General features: G+C 43.2%; 1 protein-coding gene across 1 annotated transcript in view; it reads right to left on the bottom strand.

Annotated features, from left to right (window-relative positions):
* The window catches only part of EDIL3 (EGF like repeats and discoidin domains 3), a 322466-nt gene that overhangs the window by 221780 nt on the left and 77878 nt on the right, over positions 1-22808 (bottom strand). Inside the window, exon 2 of the mRNA XM_070743064.1 lies at positions 6863-6988. Coding sequence (XP_070599165.1) covers positions 6863-6988 — 126 coding nt within the window. The remainder of the gene's footprint in view (positions 1-6862; positions 6989-22808) is intronic.

The following is a 22808-nucleotide window of genomic DNA, read 5'->3' as shown; positions in this document are numbered from 1 at the left end:
TCACTCCTGTGTAAATAGGCCAGAGGCTTCCCAGCATTAAACAATCATATAAATTGTATTAACATTTAGCCCTGACAACTGGAGACCTTATGCTCCAAGAGGCTTAATGAAACTCCAACCTACTTCCCAAGCTTCCTAATACTTTAGTCTTTTCATGCCATGTTAATTCCTGAAGAGCGGCAATAGACTTCAGTCTGCGAAGTGAAATGAATGTCTACCTATGTGAGAAGAAGAGAGAAGAGGTCATACAGGCATACCTTTCCCACTCTGTGTGGGGAAGCAGCCTGGCTTAATAAAGTCTTTTATTCTTACAACTTCAACCAACTCTTTTAAAATAAATCTCAAGGAAGCCAGCCAGAAGAGGTTTTCTGGGGGAAATTGTCTCTAAATGTCAGGACCTTTCAGGTCAATTTCAAATTACCTTGTGGAACAAAAGGCTCGCAGTGGCTAGCAGGAGCTCTTCTTTCTCTTTTGTTTTCTCCTAGGGGACTTTAAGGCAGCCTGAGGAGCATTTCATCACACCTGGTTCCCAATTATAAAAAGGAAAATACAGTTGGCATGAGAGTGTGGGTGTTTAGGAGGAAGATTTGTGTCATACGGGTGAGAAGAAAAGAGGCATCTTTAACTATTAGCTCAAGAGGCAACTAATGGTAAAGGAGGAGAAGGTTTTGACTTCAGCAAACCAGCACCAGACAAGGTGAAAGGAGAAGAGTCCAGCAGATTCAAAAGTTACAGCCAGCTATCACCTTCTTTTTGTCACCTCAGGGTCAGCGCAGACTGCAAAACAGTCTGCTAAACTAATGCTTCAAAAGCAACTGAAGCAATGGAAACCAACTTGGAGGTGGCTAAATGGTGCTTGAAGACTTTGGAGTAAACTTAGGCAACATAAATAGAATTGTAATTGACTATTTGGGAATAAGATATTCATACAGGCATAGATATATACAGTATGTTAGTAAAAGTATTTGACAGTAATAAGGATTAGTAATAAGTGGTATGGTAGACGTTAGGACTATAGATTCACTAAAGTTAATGAAAGCTGCCTAGAAACATAGGGACGGTTAAAAACAGTCAAGGTTTTGGGGGGTCTGTCCCTACTAATTACTCAACAACATTTATTTCAGTGACTCTGGAAATCTCTGTGATTTGATATTTAGATACTGTACACTTTTGCCTGTTCCTATATGAACTGTGTTCAGTTCTGGAGACCTCACCTACAAAAAGATATTGACAAAATTGAACGGGTCCAAAGACGGGCTACAAGAATGGTGGAAGGTCTTAAGCATAAAACGTATCAGGAAAGACTTAATGAACTCAATCTGTATAGTCTGGAGGACAGAAGGAAAAGGGGGGACATGATCGAAACATTTAAATATGTTAAAGGGTTAAATAAGGTCCAGGAGGGAAGTGTTTTTAATAGGAAAGTGAACACAAGAACAAGGGGACACAATCTGAAGTTAGTTGGAGGAAAGATCAAAAGCAACGTGAGGAAATATTATTTTACTGAAAGAGTAGTAGATCCTTGGAACAAACTTCCAGCAGACGTGGTTGGTAAATCCACAGTAACTGAATTTAAACATGCCTGGGATAAACATATATCCATCCTAAGATAAAATACAGAATTCAATTCAATTTAATTCAATTCAATTTATTAGATTTGTATGCCGCCCCTCTCCGAAGACTCGGAGTATAAGGGCAGACTAAATAGACCATGAGGTCTTTTTCTGCCGTCAGACTTCTATGTTTCTATGTTTATTTTTCTGTTTTCATCTGACTCTTGTTCTATTTTGCTGGCTAACTTTTTAAAAATGTGTTTGATGTGTAATAACTATCAAGTTCTATATCATTGCTGCCTGAAGTAAGTGATATGTGTGTGCATGTTCATGTCTGAATATGTGCATTAATTGAATGTGCCAACTACAAATTTATCTGAAAATTACCCACAATCATTTTTCAAGTCATTCATATTTACTCATATTATTAATTTATATTAGACAAAAATGTCACTGGTTAAAGTAAGACAGATCCCATACTTTTCAGTTGTGTGTCAATGAGTCACTGCAGCTGCTGATACTTATTCCTTTTTTTTTGTGCCAGAAAAAAATAGGAGCTAAAATTAAATGCCTTGTTTTGAAAGCATTTGGGGCTCTCATGTTAAATTGCAATCTATTTAGCCATTTTTGAAGGACTCAAATGGTCCTGATTATATCTGCTTCTTTATCTGCAAAGCCAAACTTGTTCAGCCAAATGCTTTTCTAGTTAGAGTGCTTATGTTAAATATAAGATAGATAGATAGATAGATAGATAGATAGATAGATAGATAGATAGATAGATAGATAGATAGATAGATGATAGATAATCAAACTCCAAAATAAAATGGGAACAGGAGCAATGCCTAATCAGACTACTTCCCCTCTTCCAAAAAACACAGTTGCCCCAGTTTTGTTAACTCTGATAACTTTGTGATCAAGATCCCATTTTAATAATTGTTGATACTTATCCGATTCTCAGGTCTAGAATTATAACGCAAGTGCTTTATTTGTTTATGTGCTCATGCCCATGGAGATAGTGTTCACTGTTTGACATTGACTTCACTGTTCTTGTGCTTATATTGAAATTACAGAATCTGATCCAGCACAGGAACACACAAATTGGTCTTTTTTCTGTATTTCGGAAAGGGTAGTATGGTCATGGAGAAAGAAATGCCTTTTATCTGAATATTTAGAGAAATTTGATGCAAAATTGCAATCTTCCTCAAATTTATACCAGATGATAACAAATTCGAAACTGTTAAGGAATTTATGGTGGTATTTGTGATTAAAAAATAAACCAAACATGTAAGGTTCAAACCGCAACTGCAGTTGAGAGAGAAGCCTGAAATGAAAGGCACTTGAAACTTGCTTTCAAAAAAGGTTTATGTAAAAACATGCCTACAAAATTTATTATTTATTTATTATTTATTTATCATATTTATAGGCTACCCAATTCCTTCCGGATTCTGGGCAACATGCAACACATAAAAACAATAAAAAGGCAATCTAAAAAGCCATTAAAAAACCAATCTTATCATTTAGTGGCCAGATCAAGATGTTACCGTATTGATCAATGGCCCCCAGTCTGCCGGCAGAGCCAGCAGGGTTGGGGGCAGTACAGGCCTCAGGGGGTAGTCAGTTCCAGAGAACCAGTGCCGCTACAGAAAAGGCCCTCCCCAGCAGCCTCGCCAACTGAGATGTCTAGCCAGCGAGACACAGAAAAGGCCAACCCTGTGGGCCCTTGTTGTGAGCCGCCCTGAGTCCTTCAGGATTGGGTGGCATATATGTATATTCCTTCAATACACCAGGGTGATTCGACACAAAAATATGTAACCCTTCCCTGGCGCAGAGCTGAAGGGATTGGATATTGTAGCCTAGAGCTGTGTTTTTCAACCAGTGTGCCGTGGCACACTAGTGTGCCGCGAGATATGGTCAGGTGTGCCGCGAAGCTCAGAGAAAGAAAACAAGAGAGAGAGAGAAAGAGAGAGAGAGAGAAAGAGAAAGCAAGCAAGAGAGAAAGAGAACAAGAGAGAAAGCAAGCAAGAGAGAAAGCAAGCAAGCGAGAGAAAGAAAGAAAGAAAGAAAGAAAGAAAGAAAGAAAGAAAGAAAGAAAGAAAGAGAGAGGGAAGGTGGGAGAGAAAAAGACATAGAGGGAGGGAGGGAGAAAAAGAGCAGAAAAGAGGAAAGAAGGAAGAGAGAAAGAAAGAGGGATGGAGAGAGAGAAAAAAAGAGGGAGAGAAAGAGGGAGAAATAGAGCGAAAGGAAGAGAGATAATTTTTTTGTCCAAACTTTTTTTAGCTGCCCCCCCCCCCCACTCAATGTGCCCCATGGTTTTGTAAATGTAAAAAATGTGCCGTGGCTCAAAAAAGGTTGAAAATCACTGGCCTAGAGGATAATTCTCTGCCTTACAAGGCAAAGGTTGCAGATTCAAGTCCCAGTGGGTATGGCTAGCTGATGAGGCCAAAATAAGGCCGAAATAGATCTATCCTAGTCTCCCTTAATTTTCAAATTCAGCAAAAAAACATGTGATATATATATATCAATCAATCAATCAATCAATCAATCACTGGGAGCTACGCACCAGGAAAATGAGTATGAAATGACTATAAATAAGGGGTCCATATTCTAATAACATAAATTGAGACAGATAGCCCAGGACAAATCTGGAATAGTTTTGGACATCACAGCTTCATATGCTTCTTTTTCCAATAGTGTAAAATTGGGAAAAATCCTAACCCTAATCTTAACTCCAATAATGTGGCATAAAAAACATTATTACTTTAAAAAAGAATTAGATTTATAGTGAGATAGAATCATAGAACCATCAAATTTGGCATAGGAAAAAAAATACAGAGATTCCTTCTGTTATGCGTAGGAACACCAAATTTAAATTAACCAAATCCTTATTGCCATTAACAAGCATAAGATAAGTATAACAATTTGCTAAACATTAAGCAAATAGAATTTGAAAAGTTATAGGGTATAAGTCATGGTAATTTTGTCAGAAATTTCAATCAGAAAACCAATTATATCAATCTTGAGCCTCTGTTGAGTCTCTTCTGAAGGCTGTTGAGCCTCTTCTGAAAAGTCTTAATAGCCAGATAACAACAACCAACAGCTTTAATAGAAAAGAGTTGTGCTAACAGAAAACTTTCAGGGTAAACTCCATTGATCTAAGATTACATACTGTACCATAGGTACAAGTATGACTATGCAAAAATTTTGGGCCATCCACACAAGCTACATACAAAAAATATATAGGCATGACTTAATTATATTCATAATGTGCAACTCTTGCTACTAAGAACATAATGGAAAAGTTGTCATTGTTTCTTTTAGCGCCTTATTTTCTGCAAACGATTCATGAGATAGAAAGGTTCATTCAGCAGTGCCAGGCTGATTTTATAGAACTGGCAGATAGCAAGGCTTTCTCATTCCCTGCCCCCTATTAACTGGAAAAATGGATCTAAAATTCACTGCAAGAAAACAAGCATCCAGGAAGTTCTTTGGTCAGTTGTAATTTAACTTTGAAGCAGTAGAGTGGTCCCTTGACTTTCGCGGGTCTGACTTTTGCAGAAAGGCTATATCACAGGTTTTCAAGAAATATTAATTAAAAAAAATACTCCGTGGGGTTTTTTTTAACACCATGGGTTTTCCTGATCTGTCCCTCCCCTGGGGGTGAGCATGGAAGCCAAGCCACGACTTTTCTTTTCTTGTACAATGTCTTTTGTACAATTATCCAGAGGAGAAGCAATTTTAGAGAGAGAAGAATCCCGAGCCGCCCTTCTCCCGCGCCCAAGCCGCAGCTTTTCAAATGCGTCACTTCCACATTGTGCCATGGGGGGGCGGCCGCTTGCAACCACCTCACCTCCACCACCACCTCCTCCTCCTCTTCCTCCACCCCGCTGCCTGAATCCGGCAATGTCGTTTACACGGTGCTGGTGGAAGATCTGTGATGGCTCTGGAAGAGGAGAGCCCAGCGCAGGAACTGCAAGGACAGAACTGGATGGAGTGCCCAAAGCCTTTCCCTCACACCCACACGTCACCACCCGTTCTTTCCTGGTTTAAGGCACAGGTTAAAAAGGAGTGCTGGGTGAAGGACAGGCAGCGGAGGGGCGAGCGGCATCGGTGTGGGGGGGTGCCGTGCTTTTTACTTTTTTAATGTTATATTTGTGTTGTAAATATAGCATCTTTACTTTGTGGTTTTTCCTTTTTCGCGGGTGGCCTTCAAACGCATCCCCTGCGAAAAATGAAGGATCACTGTACCGTAATTCTTTCCAGTACTATTTCTCTGTGGCTACTTGCAATACTTAATTTGCCTCCCAACCATAGTTCCCTCTAAGCTGAGCAGTGAGCAATCACTCACTTAAAAATCATCATCAACTCAGAGTTTTCCAAACCTGCCCAGAAGCCAAGAGGGAAAGAGTGAGAGGGAAGGAGAGAGAGAGGAAGAGAGGAAGAGAGAGAAACAGATAGAAAAAAGAGAGGAAGGAAAAAAGAAAGAAAAAGAATGGGAGTAAGGAAGAGAGAAAGAAAATCAAAATCTAGTTTGAAACTAGCTCAACTATTTAAGTGGCATTTTGATATTGATAGAGTTGCCCTATTATGAACTCACTGTTATAGACACACACTACAGTATTTTATTTTGAAATTCTCTGAGGCAAAACAGGGTGGGTTTTTTATTTGTTTGTTTGTTTGTTTGTTTACTTATTTATTTACTTACTTATTTATTTATTTATTATTTCTGTGCTGCCCAGTCCCGAAGGGACTGCCGCCCAGACAGTATACTTTTCCACCCACCCACCCACCCAAAAAATTAGAGGGAACACTGCTCCCAACCATACAATATTCACTTTGGATGAATATTTTTTTTTTTAATATATATACTAAAGGCCCCTCTGCACATTATGCCATCCAAGTGAAGCCAATAAAACTAACTTCTACCTAGAAGGTTTAAGGTAGCATTCTCAAAGCAATATTTTAAGCTTCCTTGTAAAATCTGCATGAATCTTTTTGTAGTCTGGTGATGAAGGCATGTTGATTCACCATACAGTCTTCCATGCCACCTATTCAGGTCATATTAATAAGACCCATATCCTGATTATTTCAAATTGTTATCAGATTTATTAAAATGAGGCATATTGTTATCAAACCAGTAAGATAGCCATGGAAGGAAAATATTAAGTTAGTGAACAAAGATGAAAATTAAATCATTTAGAGTGAAGATCATGACTTTTATCCCAAGGAGGATTAGGAAATCTTGCACTTTCATATTTTAGAAAATAACAATGCATATTAATGTTTTTGCTGTTTTGTTTATTTGCACTTACCAACCTCCATAACACTAGAACAATTGGAATCTGTGATGCCATCAGGACATTCGCAAGTATAGAAGCCATCCAAACCAGACACACAGATGCCTCCATTTTCACAAGGATTAGAGTCGCATGCATCGCCTGTAAATTAAAGAAACAGTTGCTCAATTGCATGGTAAACAATACTATGAATACGTTCATAAGCAGTCAGGAGACATATGTAAACTTAGGAAATAGGGCCTATTGTAGCCTTCCCCTATCTAGTATATGCATGCATGCATGCATGCATGCATACATACATACATACATACATACATACATACATACATACATACATACATACTAGCAATTTACAAAATCTCCACCTTTTATGCTCATCATTTAATAAACACTGGATTAGATTTTTTTTAAATCTATTTTTTAAAAAATATTCAAAATTATGTTTTTTAAATATAAAGGATGAGAGGTATTGTAAGCTAAAACCCAAATCCTTTGCCTCTGATTTGCTGGACTACTTACTGACAAATTGATTTGTTGCAAAATGTAATATATTTGTCTAGAATATGACATATAACTTCAGCATATACTCAATGGATTTTAGCATTTCAAACTGCAGAGCTGTCAAGCAGAATATGATCTAAAAATACCTATTGGAATATAATCCATTTGATTTCACTGGGGTTTGATTAAGCACTTGGGTGTCAGAGAGCCATCTGATTAATAGCTTTCTTTCTGTCATACCTGCACACTGTATTTCATAAAATTCTAATAATAATGGAATCAGCTCATGCAGTATGTCAACTAAATCTCTCTTTTCATATATGCATCTATCACATGCTATTAATCTCTGTCAATTTAAAATTTTCTTCTTATTTAGAACAGAAACAAGTATCTAACTCATTTGTTCCTCATTTGTCTGACTACTATGAAAGATAGAGATATAAGGAATTCGGTTTCCTCTGATGAAAGTGCCTGAGAAATACATGGTTTGAATTGCCAAGATATAAGCATAGCCTAATAAAACCAACATCAAAATACAGAAGAAATGGATTTTCAAAGCAACAATATGGATCTTAATATAAAAAGATGTATCTCCTTAGCTTCCAACACAATTTGCACCAGGTCCAGATACGTTCAAACTCTTTGCTTCTCCCCCCCCCCGCATACTTCTCTTAAATTCAGACACTAAACTGCTTATATGTCACCCCAATGAGGAAATATATTCTAGTTCTAACATAAAACAATTAGCTTATTAAATGATGACAGAATAACAGAGTTGAAAGGGACCTTGGAGGTCTTTTAGTCCACCCCCTGCTCAGGCAAGAGACCCTATTCCAGTGATGGCGAACCTAATGCATGGGTGCCACAGATGGCACGCGGAGCCATATCTGCTGGCATGGAGCTGTTGCCCTAGCTCAGCTCCAACATGCATGTGTGTGCCAGCTAGATGATTTTTGGCTCACACAGAAGCTCTGGGAGGGTGTTTTTGGCTTCCAGAGAGCCTCCAGGGGGTGGGGGAAGAGCATTTTTACCCTCCCCTGGCTCCAGGGAAGACTTTGGAGCCTGGGGAGGGCGAAACACAAGCCTACAGGGCCCACCAGAAATTGGGAAACAGGCCGTTTCCGGGCTCCATAGGGCTTACAGGAGGTGGGGAGAACTGTTTTTCCCTCCCCATGCATTGAATTATGGGTGTGGGCACTCGTGCATGCCCGATAATGTGCATGCACGCTCTTTTGGCACCCAATGAATAAAAGGTTCACCATCACTGCCCTATACCATTTCAGACAAATGGTTGTCCAATCTCTTCTTTAAAACTTCCAGTGATGGAGCATTTACAATTTCTGGAGATAAATTGTTCCACTGAATAATTGTTCTAACTCTCAGGAAATTTCTCTTTAGTTGATTGTTTCTACCCATTGCTTTTTGTCCTGCCTTGTGGCAACCCCTGAGATATTGGAACACTGCTATCATGCCACTGGTCCTTCTTTTCATGAAACTAGATACATAATTCTAGCAACTGTTTTTTATGTTTAAGCTTCCAGTCCCCTAATTATTTTTATTGCTCTTCTCTGCACTGTTTCTAGAATCTCAACATCTTTTTTACAATGTGGTGACCAAAACTGGATGCAGTATCCCAAGTGTGGTCTTACCAAGGTATTCTAAAGTGGTATTAACACTTCAGGTGATCTTGATCTTATCCCTCTGTTTATGCAGGCTAGAACTGTATTGGCATTTTTGGCAGCTGCCGTACACTGCTAGCTCATATTTAAGTGATGTCCACTAAAACACCAAGATCGCTCTCACAGTTACTACTATTGAGCCAGATGGTTATCCAGAAACTACAACACAAATTATATCCTTAACTTTGATTTTCTTAGCCTGTCCGGATAAAGACAACTGAAAAGATCATAAAAACAAAGGTTTAGAAACTAAAATAAATAAATAAAATAAATACTAGCTTTATTTGTTTGTTTAATATGTTATGCTATTTTTGCATGGAATGAAAAAAAATCCACATTGTTCTCTTTTATATAAAAATTTCTATGAGGAACCATGTTATCAGAACAGTTTGGGCACTGATCATGTTCTTCAAATAAATGGCATTGAATCTGCTAGAAACCACTGGGTTTATCAACTTCTGGAGTTTTCTCAGAATTAGACAATTGCCTTATTCAAACAATTAAAGATCATAGCAAAAGAAAACAAATCAATTTTCAAGCAAACCATTATGCCAACAGCTGCATACATTTATTATAATGAAAAACAGACAATAGTGTGGTTATCTCTCAGCAGAGAAGAACCGTTGTACATACCTGAACGGTCTTCTCGATGCACTGGAAGGAGAGTCCAACATGGGTAATTCACCAATCTTATTGGTAGAGACTGAGTTAATTTAAATATTTAAATATGAGGTAGTCACCGCCCCTTAGCAGCCCCCAATACCTCAGTTTTAAAAACGAAGCCAGTTTAAGGATAACCTGTTTATTGAACAACAACCATATAACCTCATAACAGTGTAAATTGAATCCCAAACTCCAGCGACTTGGCGAAACAACCATGCCGGGTGGGTTTGGACTCTCCTTCCAGTGCATCGAGAAGACCGTTCAGGTATGTACAACGGTTCTTCTCCACTGCATCTGGAAGGAGAGTCCAACATGGGATATGCCAAAGATTACTACCCATGGGAGGGAAAAGGCTGAGCTACGGTCGCAGGAGTTGAACACACTTGCTGCAAAACCCGTCTCCCAAACGAAGCTTCCGCCGAAGCTACTGAGTCCAGTTTGTAATGGCGTATGAAGGTATTAGGAGACGCCCACGTAGCCGCCCTGCAAATGTCCTCAATGGACGCCTGAGTCCTCCAAGCCACTGAAGTGGCTGCACTTCTAGTGGAATGCGCTGTTACCCCGGTTGGTGGTACCTGAGACCGGGCTTTGTAAGCCTCCTCAATACAGTCTTTCAGCCAGCGACTGATGGATTTAGCTGACACTGCCAGACCCATTGATCGCTGACCAAAGGACACAAACAGCCGCTCAGATTTCCTGAAATGTCCAGTCCGTCTGATGTAGATTTTCAAGGCCCTCCGAACATCTACCTTGTGCCATCTCAGCTCGAGAGGGTGCTGTCCATGTGTGCAAAAGTCTGGCAAGACTAACTCTTGAGCCCTATGAAACCCAGAGTTAATTTTGGGGATAAATGTAGGGTCCAACCTTAAAACTACCCGATCAGGGTGGAATATACATAAATCTGCACGCGTAGACAGGGCCGACAGCTCCGACACTCTGCGTGCCGACGTAATTGCCACTAAAAAGGCAGTCTTTAAGGAGAGCAATCGTACTGGAATCGTCCTCATTGGCTCGAAAGGAGGGGCTGTCAACGCCTTGAGTACTAGGGAAAGGTCCCACGTCGGGAACCTATGCACTGGAGGCGCATGAGTGTTAATCGCGCCCTTAATAAAATCCCTAATCCAAGGATCCTGTGCCAGGGAGCGAGCGTGGGGTACCCGGATGATGGTTGCCAGAGCCGCTAAATGCCTTTTCAAGGTATTTGGGGCTAACCCTTTCTCCACCCCTGACTGTAGGAATCGTAAGATTGACACAACCGAAGCCTCCCCCGGGTTAAGCTGGTGATCCGAACAAACTTACAGAAGGCCGCCCAAGTGGACTGGTAGAGTCTTACCGTAGATGGGCGACGTGCTGCCTGTATGGTGGATATAACCTCGTCTGGTAAGGCTTGCTGTCTCAGACCCGCCCTTTCAAGTGCCAGGCGGTCAGTTTGAACCACTGAGGGTCCGGATGGCAAACTGACCCCTGAACCAACACTACCTCGGAATCTGGAATCCTCCACGGGGAAGACACCGACAGGGCTACTAGGTCTGCAAACCAAGGCCGTCTCGGCCAATAGGGAGCCACCAAGATCATTTCCACCCCCTCCCGAATTGTCTTGTCTAATATCCTTTGAATAAGACACGTGGGGGGAAAGGCATACAGTAACCCCTGGGGCCATGGTGACCATAGGGCGTTGACCCCCTCCGCCCCTGGAGTCGGAAACCGGGAGAAAAACCTCTGCAATTGGGTGTTTGCTGGGGTTGCGAAGAGGTCCACCAATGGAAGACCAAATCGTAGCACTATCTGCTTGAAGAGTGCAGGGTCCAGCTGCCACTCCGAAGGATCCAGAGTGGACCTGCTCAGCCAGTCCGCCTGCACATTGCTGGTCCCGGCAATATGCTCCGCCGTCAGAGAGGCCAGATGAGATTCGGCCCAATCGAAGAGGTCCGTGGCTTGAGTCATGAGGCGATGAGATCTGGTACCTCCTTGATGGTTCAGGTGGGCTTTTGTGGCCACGTTGTCCGTCAGAACCAGGACATGCCTGTCTTGAACCCAGGGAGCGAAGGCCTGAAGGGCTAAGAAAACCGCTCTGAGTTCGAGAACGTTGATATTGACCTGGGTTAAGTCCTCCTGACACCACAGGCCCTGAGCTATATGAGGCCCCATATGAGCGCCCCAGCCCGACAAGCTCGCGTCTGTTGTGATGATCACACGCTCGTGGCTGCGAAGAGGAGAACCCTGGATCAAGGCTGGGGACAACCACCATGCCAGCGACTGATTGACCGAAGCTGGGAGTCGCACCTTTCGGTGGGCGTGACTCATCTTGTCCCTCTGGGCCGGGAGGAGAAACCATTGGAGGCCCCTCATATGATGGCGAGCCCAAGGCACAATCCCTATGGCTGAGACCATAGTCCCTAGTACCTTGGACAATGTCGCCAACGGTATTTGCCTTTGTCGACGAAGGCTGGTTACCAATCTCCGTATATTGAGGACCCTCTCTGGTGTTAGCGAGACCGTGTCCTCTGCGGTGTCTATGATGGAGCCGAGGTGTTGGATTGATGTGGTGGGATGAAGATGGCTCTTCTCCACGTTGACCGTGTAGCCGTGCCTCTCCAGAGTTTCCCGTGTGAGCGCCAGATGGTGTTGCGCTTGGACCATAGACTTGGACATAACGATTATGTCGTCCAAGTATGCCATAACTCTTATGGACTGGGCCCTTAGATGTGCTGTCAGAATGTCCATCAGCTTCGTAAATGTACGGGGAGCCGAAGATAGGCCGAACGGCATGGCACGGTACTGGTAGTGGACCCCGTTGAGACAAAACCTGAGATACCGACGATGAGCTGGCCAAACCGGAACATGCAGGTAAGCCTCTTTGAGGTCGATAGATGTGAGAAAATCGTTGTGCCGAACAGAGGCCAAAATTGACTGCAGGGAGTGCATGCGAAATCTGCGATACCGAATGAAGGTATTCAGGAGCTTTAGGTTTAATATCATCCTGAACCCCCCCGAAGACTTCGGCACTAGGAACACAACGGAATAAAATCCCGTGCCCTTGGCATGTTCGGGCACCTTCTCTATTGCTTGTATGTTGAGAAGGTGTGTTATCTCCAGTTGAAGATGACGTCTTTTGAGTGGGTCTCGCGTTAGTGGACAGGTGACAAACCGGTTTGGCGGGGACTGCAAGAATTCCAGGCGCAGTCCTCTTGATATTGTGGCCCTTGCCCACTTGTCGGTGGAGGTAATTCTCCAGGAGGCACTGAAGCGTTGAAGTTTGCCTCCTATGGGCTGTAATGGAGCCAAGTCATTTTGTGCGCCTGAAGCCACGTTGGTTCCCTCTAAAAGGACGCCGAGACTGCTGGTATCCTCTGGGCCTATCCTGAAAGGCCGCTCGGTCCCCTCTAAAGGTGGGCTGGCCATACTGATTTTGGGTGTATGACCTATTACCTTGACTCGCCGAGGAAGAGGAATCCCAACGAAAGGGCTGACGGCGAGCGTAAGGATTGGGTCTACGCTCCTGGCGCCGGTATGCTCTAGGGAGGGTCTTACGTTTGTCCTTATCCTCGATGAGGACAGGGTCCAAGGCTTCTCCAAAGAGCTTCTCCCCTTGGTATGGAGATGATGCCAGGTTCCACTTGGACTTCAGGTCCGCTGGCCAACTCCTCAGCCACAGGAGGCGTCTGGATGCAAGTGACGCCGCCATCCCTCTAGCCGAAAACTTTGCGGCATGGAGAGTTGCATCCGCAGAAAACTCCGCAGCTGCCAATAATTTACTGAGGTCCTGACGTAAGCGACCTTCTTCCGGACCTAGGCGGGCCTGTACCTCCTGTAACCACATTATGGAGGCCCTATTGAAAAATGAAGCCGCGGTCGCTGCCCGAAACGCCCAGCTAGCCATATGATGGGATTTCCTCAATAAAATTTCCGCCTTTCTATCCTCCGGCTTCAAGCTGTCACCAGTCTCAGATGGTACTAAGGCCTTAGAGATCAAGGTCATTACTGGCTGATCGATGGGCGGAAATTCTAGCAGCTTTTCCATGTCATCATCCAAGGTATAAAATTTCCTTTCGATGACTGAAGGACCTTGAGCTGCTGCAGGCTGTTGCCATGGGCGTTTGATGCTTTGCCTAAATATATCGGAGGATGGCACATGTTCAGTCTCAGGTTGGGGCTCCTTGAATAGCACTGCTGAAGGCTTAGGGTCCTCTGAGGCCTCGGAGGCCTTGGTTGGACCTGGTAAATCTGCCACCTGCTTAGCTTTGTGTAGCAGAATTTTAAAAAGGGGAGCCTTAAAAAGTCCAGCTTGCACAGGAGGATCTGGAGCTGATTCATCATCTGAAAAATCGTATTCTTTTTCCATGTCCTCCAGGGGAGACGGCTCCTCCATCCAGGACCCCATACCCGAGGGGGGCGGTGCAGCCCACAGGTTCTTGGGCTGTGCAGAGCGGGGGTGTTGGGCAGTTTGTTGCACCCCCACAGCCATCCCTTGTGAGTATACATCAGAGATGAGGCCTTGCAAGGCAGGGGACATCTGCTGCCAGGTATCAGGTGCCACACGCAACCCAGCCGCAGTGGGTGTAAAGGTGGCAGATGGGGCACTCCGTAATGAGTGGCTGGCAGACCCTGGTCTCTGTTGCTGAGGCCCAGCAGGAGGAACCACTTGAGGCATGAAGTGCTGCCTCTCTGGAGACCATTCCCTCTCTGATAATGTCTCTGATGGTCTCAAATTACATTGGGCTGGTGGATCCCTGGCCTGCAATAAGGGAGAGGTGGTTCTAGGATTTAAGAGGGCTGCCTCCAGTCTCTGCTCCAACGCTTTAATGCGCCTCTCTGCCTCCTTCATTGATGAAGATGCTTGGGCCTTAGATTTGTCCTTGGACTTCCCCTTGCCTTTATCCTGAGGCAATACACTGGGGGAAGATGACTTCTCAAGGGTCTTTTCCTCCATACTCACAGTTCACAGTTGTTTTTAAACAGCAAGCTCAAGAGACACTTGACAGACACGACTGTCAATGGCCAAATATCAGCGAAAAATGGCGTCTAGGCAATTTAGAGCATAATGCTGCCCAGTGACAGTTGGTCGCGCCCAGTGATTGGGCGGAGAGCAACATTACCCGCCCAATCATGGCGGGCGCGGGATTCCTTGCCTTCAAAAATGGCGTTCCCGCTTTTTCTGCCGCTGACAGGTCTCTGGGAGGCTCGCCGGTAAGGGCCCTGCCCCCCCCCACGCTCGAATCTGACAGCCGTTTCAAATAGCCGATCCGCGCGGCTTTTCCGGCTCAGCGAGCGGCTTGCGGCGGCGGCTGTCAAATTAGCCGCCGAACAGCTGAGAGGCGCTGGCTGGGCGCCAAACCCAAGCGCCTTCGTTCCCGGCGAAATTCTCGCCGTCCAAGCTTCCCAGTGAGGGGGGCTGACCCCCTCACCTTCAGCTGGCAGCCGGGTATGGCCACTGAGGCCGGGGACCCAAGGCTGAGTTGCTCCTCGCTGAGCATAGTACCCACTGAGGGAAGGGAAGCTCGAGGAGATTCACGGTGGGGGAGATTCTGCCCGCGGAGGGCAGAGACCCCTTGAAATCCCTTTCCTGATTCACAGCACCTGCAAAAAGAAAGGGGAAAAAAACCAGAAAAATTAATAATTTATTATTACTATCATTATTAGTATTATTACTATTATTATTATTACTATTATTACTATTATTATTAATGCTTCATCAGAGAAGCCAACTCAACAGTCTCTACACTAAGACTGAGTTTTTAAAACTGAGGTATTGGGGGCTGCTAAGGGGCGGTGACTACCTCATATTTAAATATTTAAATTAACTCAGTCTCTACCAATAAGATTGGTGAATTACCCATGTTGGACTCTCCTTCCAGATGCAGTGGAGAATCAGGCATTCTTTTCACGCGCTGTGCATATGTCTGTACAGACTCACAAATTTATTTATATTAAATATCTATGTCTAGTGCAGCGGTCTCTATGTCTAGTGCAGCGGTCACCAAACTACGGCCCGTGGGCCACATGAGGCCCGCTGAGGCCATTTATCCGGCCCGCAGGTGAGTGACACAACAGTGTTCCATCTAATTTTCTATGAATAAAATGCAGTATTTTGTTAGTAACTAATATCAATCATCAAAAAAGTTGCAAATGTTTTTTTTTCTAATTTTGTCATCCAGTTACATTCATTTTCTTTTAATTAAATTCCCTCCTTAACGTTCCTTTAAAAGGTACACCAATTATACTGTATTTCTAACTTATTAACCATTATGCCAAAGTGCTTCCTTCTTTCTATAAGCCAAGAAAACCTACAACCAGATGTTAATGAAAGAAAATTAAAAACAAAACATAAACATATATGAATTTCAGACTTCTTCCCCCCCTCTAAATAGTACATTCCCTTTTTGTTTTTTACTTTAAAATAAGGTAAGTGCAGTGTGCATAGGGATTTGTTCATAGGGTTTTTTTATAGGCCGGTCCTCCAACAGTCTGAAGGACAGTGAACTGGCCCCCTGTGTAAAAAGTTTGGGGATCCCTGGTCTAGTGGATCTTGGCTGAATTTAAAACATGAGGGATGAACCTTATTAGAAATCCAGAAAATCATTTTCCTGGAAATGATTTGCTACTAATGTGTTTCACCCCAAAATAAGACCCTGTCTTATATTTTTTTGAACCCTGAAATAAGCCCTTGGCCTTATTGCCATGCACGCAAAAGCTTGATTGGGCTTATTATCAGGGGAAGTCTTATTTTGGGGAAAGCGGTACAGGTTTCTGGGATGCATTTGATTTCCAGTCTAGTTTATGTTGTGATTCAGCCTGAGGCTCCTCAGGGACCGGCTGGATCTCTGCCGGATCCATGCCCAGAGGAGGAGGACAGTGACCAGGAGGGGGAGGACCAGGCAGATGGGGGAGAGGAACGTCAGGAAGAGGAGGAGGGAGAGCAGCCTGAGACCCCTGGGGGGGGGGCTCTCCCCAGCTAGTAGCCTGGATTCATTGGATGAAGACGCACAGGCTATAATAGACATGAGGCAGCGACGTGCAGCTCAAAGAAGGGACCAATTAGAAAGGTATTTACATCCCTGAATTGGCAACAGCTGGGTTTGGGTGTGGTTCTCCTCAGCAGGATTGAAAAGGCAGGCCCACCCTTACAGTCTTGTGGAGAGTTATCAATTGGGAGTCCTGTGACCTTGCTTCGATTCTTGGGGTCTCTGATCTTGGCTTGTGGCCTAGAAGTCTGGAAGACTTGGGGGAGGCGTGGGTTTTATTATCTCCAGCGTTGTTTTTGCCAGCAAGAATCCTGTTTTATTGCCTGGCCTTCGTGAAACCTCTGTGAAGCTTCAGAATGTCCCTGTCTGTAAGAACAGTTTTTGTTACCTGTGTTTGCTTGGAATTATATAAACTGCCTTTGCTTTTTACCAGTATGTCTGGCTACTCTTTTTGGTTGGTGTTGGCTTCTGGGGGGGACCCAGACAGAACAGTTTATAACCTTGGTATTTCTGAATTTCTAACCAGGTTCAGCCCTAATATATATATATACATGTCAACTTAAGAGTCATCTTACTGAAATGACACTGACTTCCTGATAAGTGGATATAAGATTATGGTCCTTCATTCAATTGAATTTTATATATAAATAAAATGGATGAAAAGAGGGCGGGGAGATCATACTTGAAACAGGTGAAAGGACAATTCGTAACAATGTAGATGAACTTGATTCAGAGTGGATATGGGAGAGATTTTCACTCTGAATCTCTAGTTAATAGTGATGTGATGGCCATAATAAATCTATCAAACAATCACAATTGTCTGGCTCTGCAGAGAGCTTTGATAAAATATTACAGCTGAAGGAGCTGAAACAAATCACAGCTATTGAAGCATCAGCACATCTATTTACAAAGAAACAATTCTATTGTAGCAATTTCAACATCAAAAGAGCTGGCAACGAAGCCAACACTTTCTCAAATGAGTGGGAATGAGAAGAAATTCATATTCACTATGCCAGGTGTTAGAGAAATAGGTCATTTGAAAAATGAAATGGGTTGTGTGTATCCTATTTTGCCAATTAAGCATCTGAGCAAGCTATGTATTGGTTCAAGCAGGGAAACAATGACCTGCCTTTCCATTCTTGATAGCATCTGCTTTTTTCTTGCATTTTAATGTTATCTGGGCAGGATTCATGTTGTTGATGGCATCCTTTGGAGAATAAAAGTGGCTAGAGGGCAGTCTTTAAGGATCAATTTGATACTCCTTTAGAGAGAGGGAAGATGTTGTGGACCCTGTTAATACCAATATAATAATAGGACCTTGGGGACTTATGTTCTTAGCAATGTTAATAATTAATCTGTCAAAGAAGGTACTGCTTGTGAAAACCCATATGGAAAATTTCATTAAAATTAAATTAGGAAAGTTGGGCATTAGAGGATGCTACTGAATTCATACTGTTCATTTACACAACAGATCTGTGTTAGGTAGAAGCAAAGCAATCTTTGCTAGGAAGGTGCATGCACAACAGATTTCTTATTTCTGAAAAGCGTGTTCTCATTTTATGCCAGGTTTGCACTATATTCAGTTTTTAGAATATTTTAGTGAGGGTTATTTTTTTTAAAATGCACTGGACGCTCACAGAGAGAGCCTGATACTAATTGCATACCTAATCTAAGATCGGATTTCAAATGAAAGCAGCATACATATGGGTGATTTCCCCTTTTAGTGTTAATGAAAATGAAATAATGAAAATGTTGAGCACTTTGTGGTTTCTCGCCATATGCTGGTTGTGTTTCACTGCATGCTGAATGTTGGTGGTTTTCCCCCACCTCCCCATCCCTGTATTTCATTGTGCTTTTAGCTTGGGAAGCTGCTTAAAGTTGTTTGGTAATTAAACAACCTAGAAAGTCAACAACCAAACTAATATGCAAGTGCGGTGAAGTGAGCCTTATGTTCTAGTCTGCTCCATATAGCTAGTCCTCAGTTTATGTCTGTAATTGCGCCTAGCATTGCACTAAGTCATTACAGTCATTAAGTGGATCACCATGTTACTCCTTTTTTGACATTTTTGCAGCGGCTGTTAAGCAAACCATTATATCACATGAGGGTTTTTTTCCCTGAAACTGGAATAAACTAGCAAAAAGTATCAAAAATCACAACCATGTGAACTCTGCAAATAGCAGGAAAGGGGAGCCTGTGGTCAAGTAGCCAAAATGCGATCTCATAACCGTATGGGACATAATGGAATAATAGAGTTGGAAGGAACCTAGCCCAGAGGTCAGCAACCTACAGCTCTGAAGCTGCATGTGGCTCTTTCACCCCTATTTATTTATTTATTTATTTTATTTATTTATTTTGTCCAATACACAATGAGGGATTTAGTGGGTGTATACACACACACACATACACACACACACACAGTAAAATACATGATGAAGGTTATAGAGGAGATACTCATAGTAAAATATATCTATGAAATAATAGAAAAGAAGATATAGTAATAGAACATATCAATGAAAGAGTAGAAGAAGAGATATAGGAATAGAAGAAATGTATATAGGAGAGCAATAGGACAGGGGACGGAAGGCACTCTAGTGCACTTGTACTCACCCCTTACTGACCTCTTAGGAATCTGGATAGGTCAACCATAGATAATCTAAGGGTAAATTGTTGGAGGTTTGGAGATGACACTATGGAATCTGGTAATGAGTTCCACGCTTCCACAACTCAGTTACTGAAGTCATATTTTTTACAGTCAAGTTTGGAACGGTTAATATTAAGTTTAAATCTGTTGTGTGCTCTTGTGTTGTTGTGGTTGAAGCTGAAGTAGTCGCCGACAGGCAGGGCGTTGCAGCATATGATCACACCTATGCTGTGGCTCCTTGGCACTCAAAATATACATCACAAATGCCAATGTGCAACACCCACCAACAGGTGATTTATTCCAAGAAAAGAAAAGTTAAAGATAAAAAGATGATATATGCAGTTTTATCTGCAGTTTAGCTGTCAAAATGATTTTGTGGCTCCCAGTGTTTTCTTTTCTGTGGGAAATGGGGCCAAATGGCTCTTTGGGTATTTAAGGTTGCTGACCCCTAACTTAGTCCAACCCCCTACTCAGGGAGAAAAACCAATACTAATTCAGAAAATAATGGTTGCTCATTTTTCATAAGGTTAAATTTCTTCTGAAAACTCTCCAGTATTAGAATACCCACAATTTCTGGAGACAGTCTTCCACTATTCCCCCATCTGTACACTAACAGATTTATATGCCTACTTAGTGCAATGAGTAAAGAATGTGGTAAACTTTTTATGGTGTGAAAGTTAAACAAGAGTCTTCTAGAAGCCTTGAGTATTAGGATAAGAGCTTTTTCAAAATGAAAGCAGAATACAAAGAATCCTACCCTACTAGTAATTTCTTAATTCCACCTGGTTGCTGGGCTACTAGCACATACAACATTTAATTAATTCTTCAATCAGAGTGACCCACTGGTATATGATAGGGATTTTTTTGCTGTTGTTTTTAAATGAACCCTTAACTGCATCTATTACTTGCCATTGCTAATATGACATTGTCCTATAGTTATGTTTTCCAGCACTGAAATGTGCAAAATTAAGGAAAATATGACAATATCAGTATGTGAAATATCCTATCAACTCATCTCAATATGCATACCTTGTTTTGCTAATATATAAAATATGGTAGAAATGAATGAGCAAGCATGGTCAACTTTCCCTCATGGAGGATGCTTCTAAGGAACTTTTAAAGAGGAGCGGCATTAAGAAAGGAATATTCCCATATTGTGTCAAATATACAGTAGTTGTTGTGCTTGAATATTTAACCATATAAAGTCATAGCTATCAATAGAGATTTTAAAAAATGCTGCCTGAAAAAAAGTGATAGAACTTTGTGGGGAAATCACTTATTTCTTTTAAAACATGTATAAGCTAGCCAATAGTCCTCTTAAAGGTCTGATCTTTTAAATGTTTAGCATTATTATAGCAATATGGGATCTTTGCAAATTATTCTATTTTCAATGTTTCCTGAAATAACCATGTATCCTGGGAGGATCATGTAACCCCATGACAAAGTTTGCAAGAAAGCCCTAACACACACAAACTGGGTGAAACCACACTAAGCGGCAGTGATTGAGAGAGAGATCTTGGAGTCTTGGTGGGCAGTTTAGGTCACCACACTACAAAAAAGACATTGAAACACTAGAGAAGGTGCAAAAGAGAGCAACCAGGATGATAAGGGGAATGGAAACTAAAACCTACAACGAGAGGTTTCAGAACTGGCCATGGATAGTCTAGTGAAGAGAAGGACCAGGGGAGACATGGTAGCAGCCTTCCAATACTTGAGGGGCTGCCACAGAGAGGAGGAGGGTCAGGCTGTTTACCAAAGCACCAGAAAGCAAGACAGAGAACAACGGATGGAAGCTGACCAAAGAGAGATTTAACCTGGAAACAAGGAGGAATGATCAGTCAAGGGAAAAGTTTGCCTGTGGAGGTTGGGAATGCACCCAACACTTGAGACTTTCAAGAAGAGATTGGGCTGCCATTTGTCTAGGGGTGGTATAGGATTCCTGCTCAAGGAGGGGTTGGACTAGATGATCTACAAGGTCCTTTCTAACTCTAGCAAATAAATAAACAATGGATGACAACTCAATGGGATGGGGGGCAGAAATCCTCAACCAGCTGGTAAGTATAAAATTAAACCAAATAAAAGTGCTCATTTAGATTCTTCTTTTATGTATACGAATAAGTTTTAAACTAATGAATTATTGGGGTGGGTATGATGACACGTATGAAATGAATGATTGTTATGGGTGGGCTGGGTGGAACTTTGGTATGGATGAAATAAATGGTATGAATGATTTGATGAGTGTAATTCTGCCCCTGGGCTCAAGCTGCTGCTACTCAATGCCAGGTCGGTGGTAAATAAAGCTCTCCTCATCCGGGATCTGATCCTGGATGAGGAGGCCGACCTGGCATGTGTTACTGAAACCTGGCTGGGCCCAGAGGGAGGAGTCCCTCTCTCTGAAATTTGCCCAGCCGGGTTTCAGATATGGCATCAGCCTCGACCCCAGGGAAGGGGGGGAGGAGTGGCTATTATAGCCAGGGAGAGCCTTGGCTTGCGTAGACTCGTTGCTCCAGAGATTGCGGGCTGCGAGTCCCTCCTGGTGAAGTTGGACTTAGGGGTCCAGGTGGGCTTGTTTCTCACGTACCTGCCTCCCAGCTGCGTGTCACAAGCCCTGCCTGTGCTACTCGAGGAGGTAGCCGGGTTGGCGGTGGGGTTCCCCAGACTTATTGTCTTGGGGGACTTTAACCTGCCGTCGCTCGGTGAAACCTCTGGACTGGCACAGGAGTTCATGGCCACCATGACAGCCATGGACCTGACCCAAGTAGTACAGGGTCCGACTCATGAGGGGGGGCATGCACCCGACATGGTATTCCTCTCTGAGCAACTGAGTAATGGTCTGAGACTAAGGGGCTTAGAAGTGTTGCCTGTGTCATGGTCAGACCATTTTCTACTGCGGCTTGACTTCCTGGCTCCAATCCTTCCCCGCAGGGAGGCGGAACCGATTAAGCTGTTCCGCCCCAGACGCCTGATGGATCCAGAGGGCTTTCAGAAGGCGCTTGGGGTTATTCCAGATACACTCGTACACAGTTCGGCAGAGTCTCTGGCTGAGGCCTGGAACAAGGCTGCAGCGGAGGCTCTTGACCGAATTGCGCCGTTGCGACCTCTCCGCGGCACTAGACCCCGTAGAGCTCCATGGTTCAACGAGGAGCTCCGGGAGTTGAAACGCCAGAAGAGACGTCTAGAGAAGCGATGGAGGAAGAGTAAGTCCGAATGCGATCGAACACTTGTAAGAGCACATGTTAAGACTTACAAAGTGGCGCTCAAGGCGGCAAGATGCGCGTATCATTCCGCCTTGATTGCATCAGCGAAATCCCGCCCGGCCGCTCTGTTTAGGGTGACCCGCTCCCTTCTTAATCAGGGGGGAGTTGGGGAGCCCTTGCAGAGTAGTGCCGAGGATTTTAACACGTTTTTCGCTGATAAAATCGCTCGGATCCGAGCGGACCTCGACTCCAATTGGAATACAGAGTCGACTGACAACGAGTCAGTTGAGGTGACTGGGGCACGTACTTGTCCACCT

Source organism: Erythrolamprus reginae, chromosome 2, assembly GCF_031021105.1.
Source record: "Erythrolamprus reginae isolate rEryReg1 chromosome 2, rEryReg1.hap1, whole genome shotgun sequence".
NCBI lineage: Eukaryota > Metazoa > Chordata > Lepidosauria > Squamata > Dipsadidae > Erythrolamprus > Erythrolamprus reginae.
Note: the sequence above shows the minus strand (reverse complement) of the source record. Positions and strands in the feature narration are given on the sequence as shown.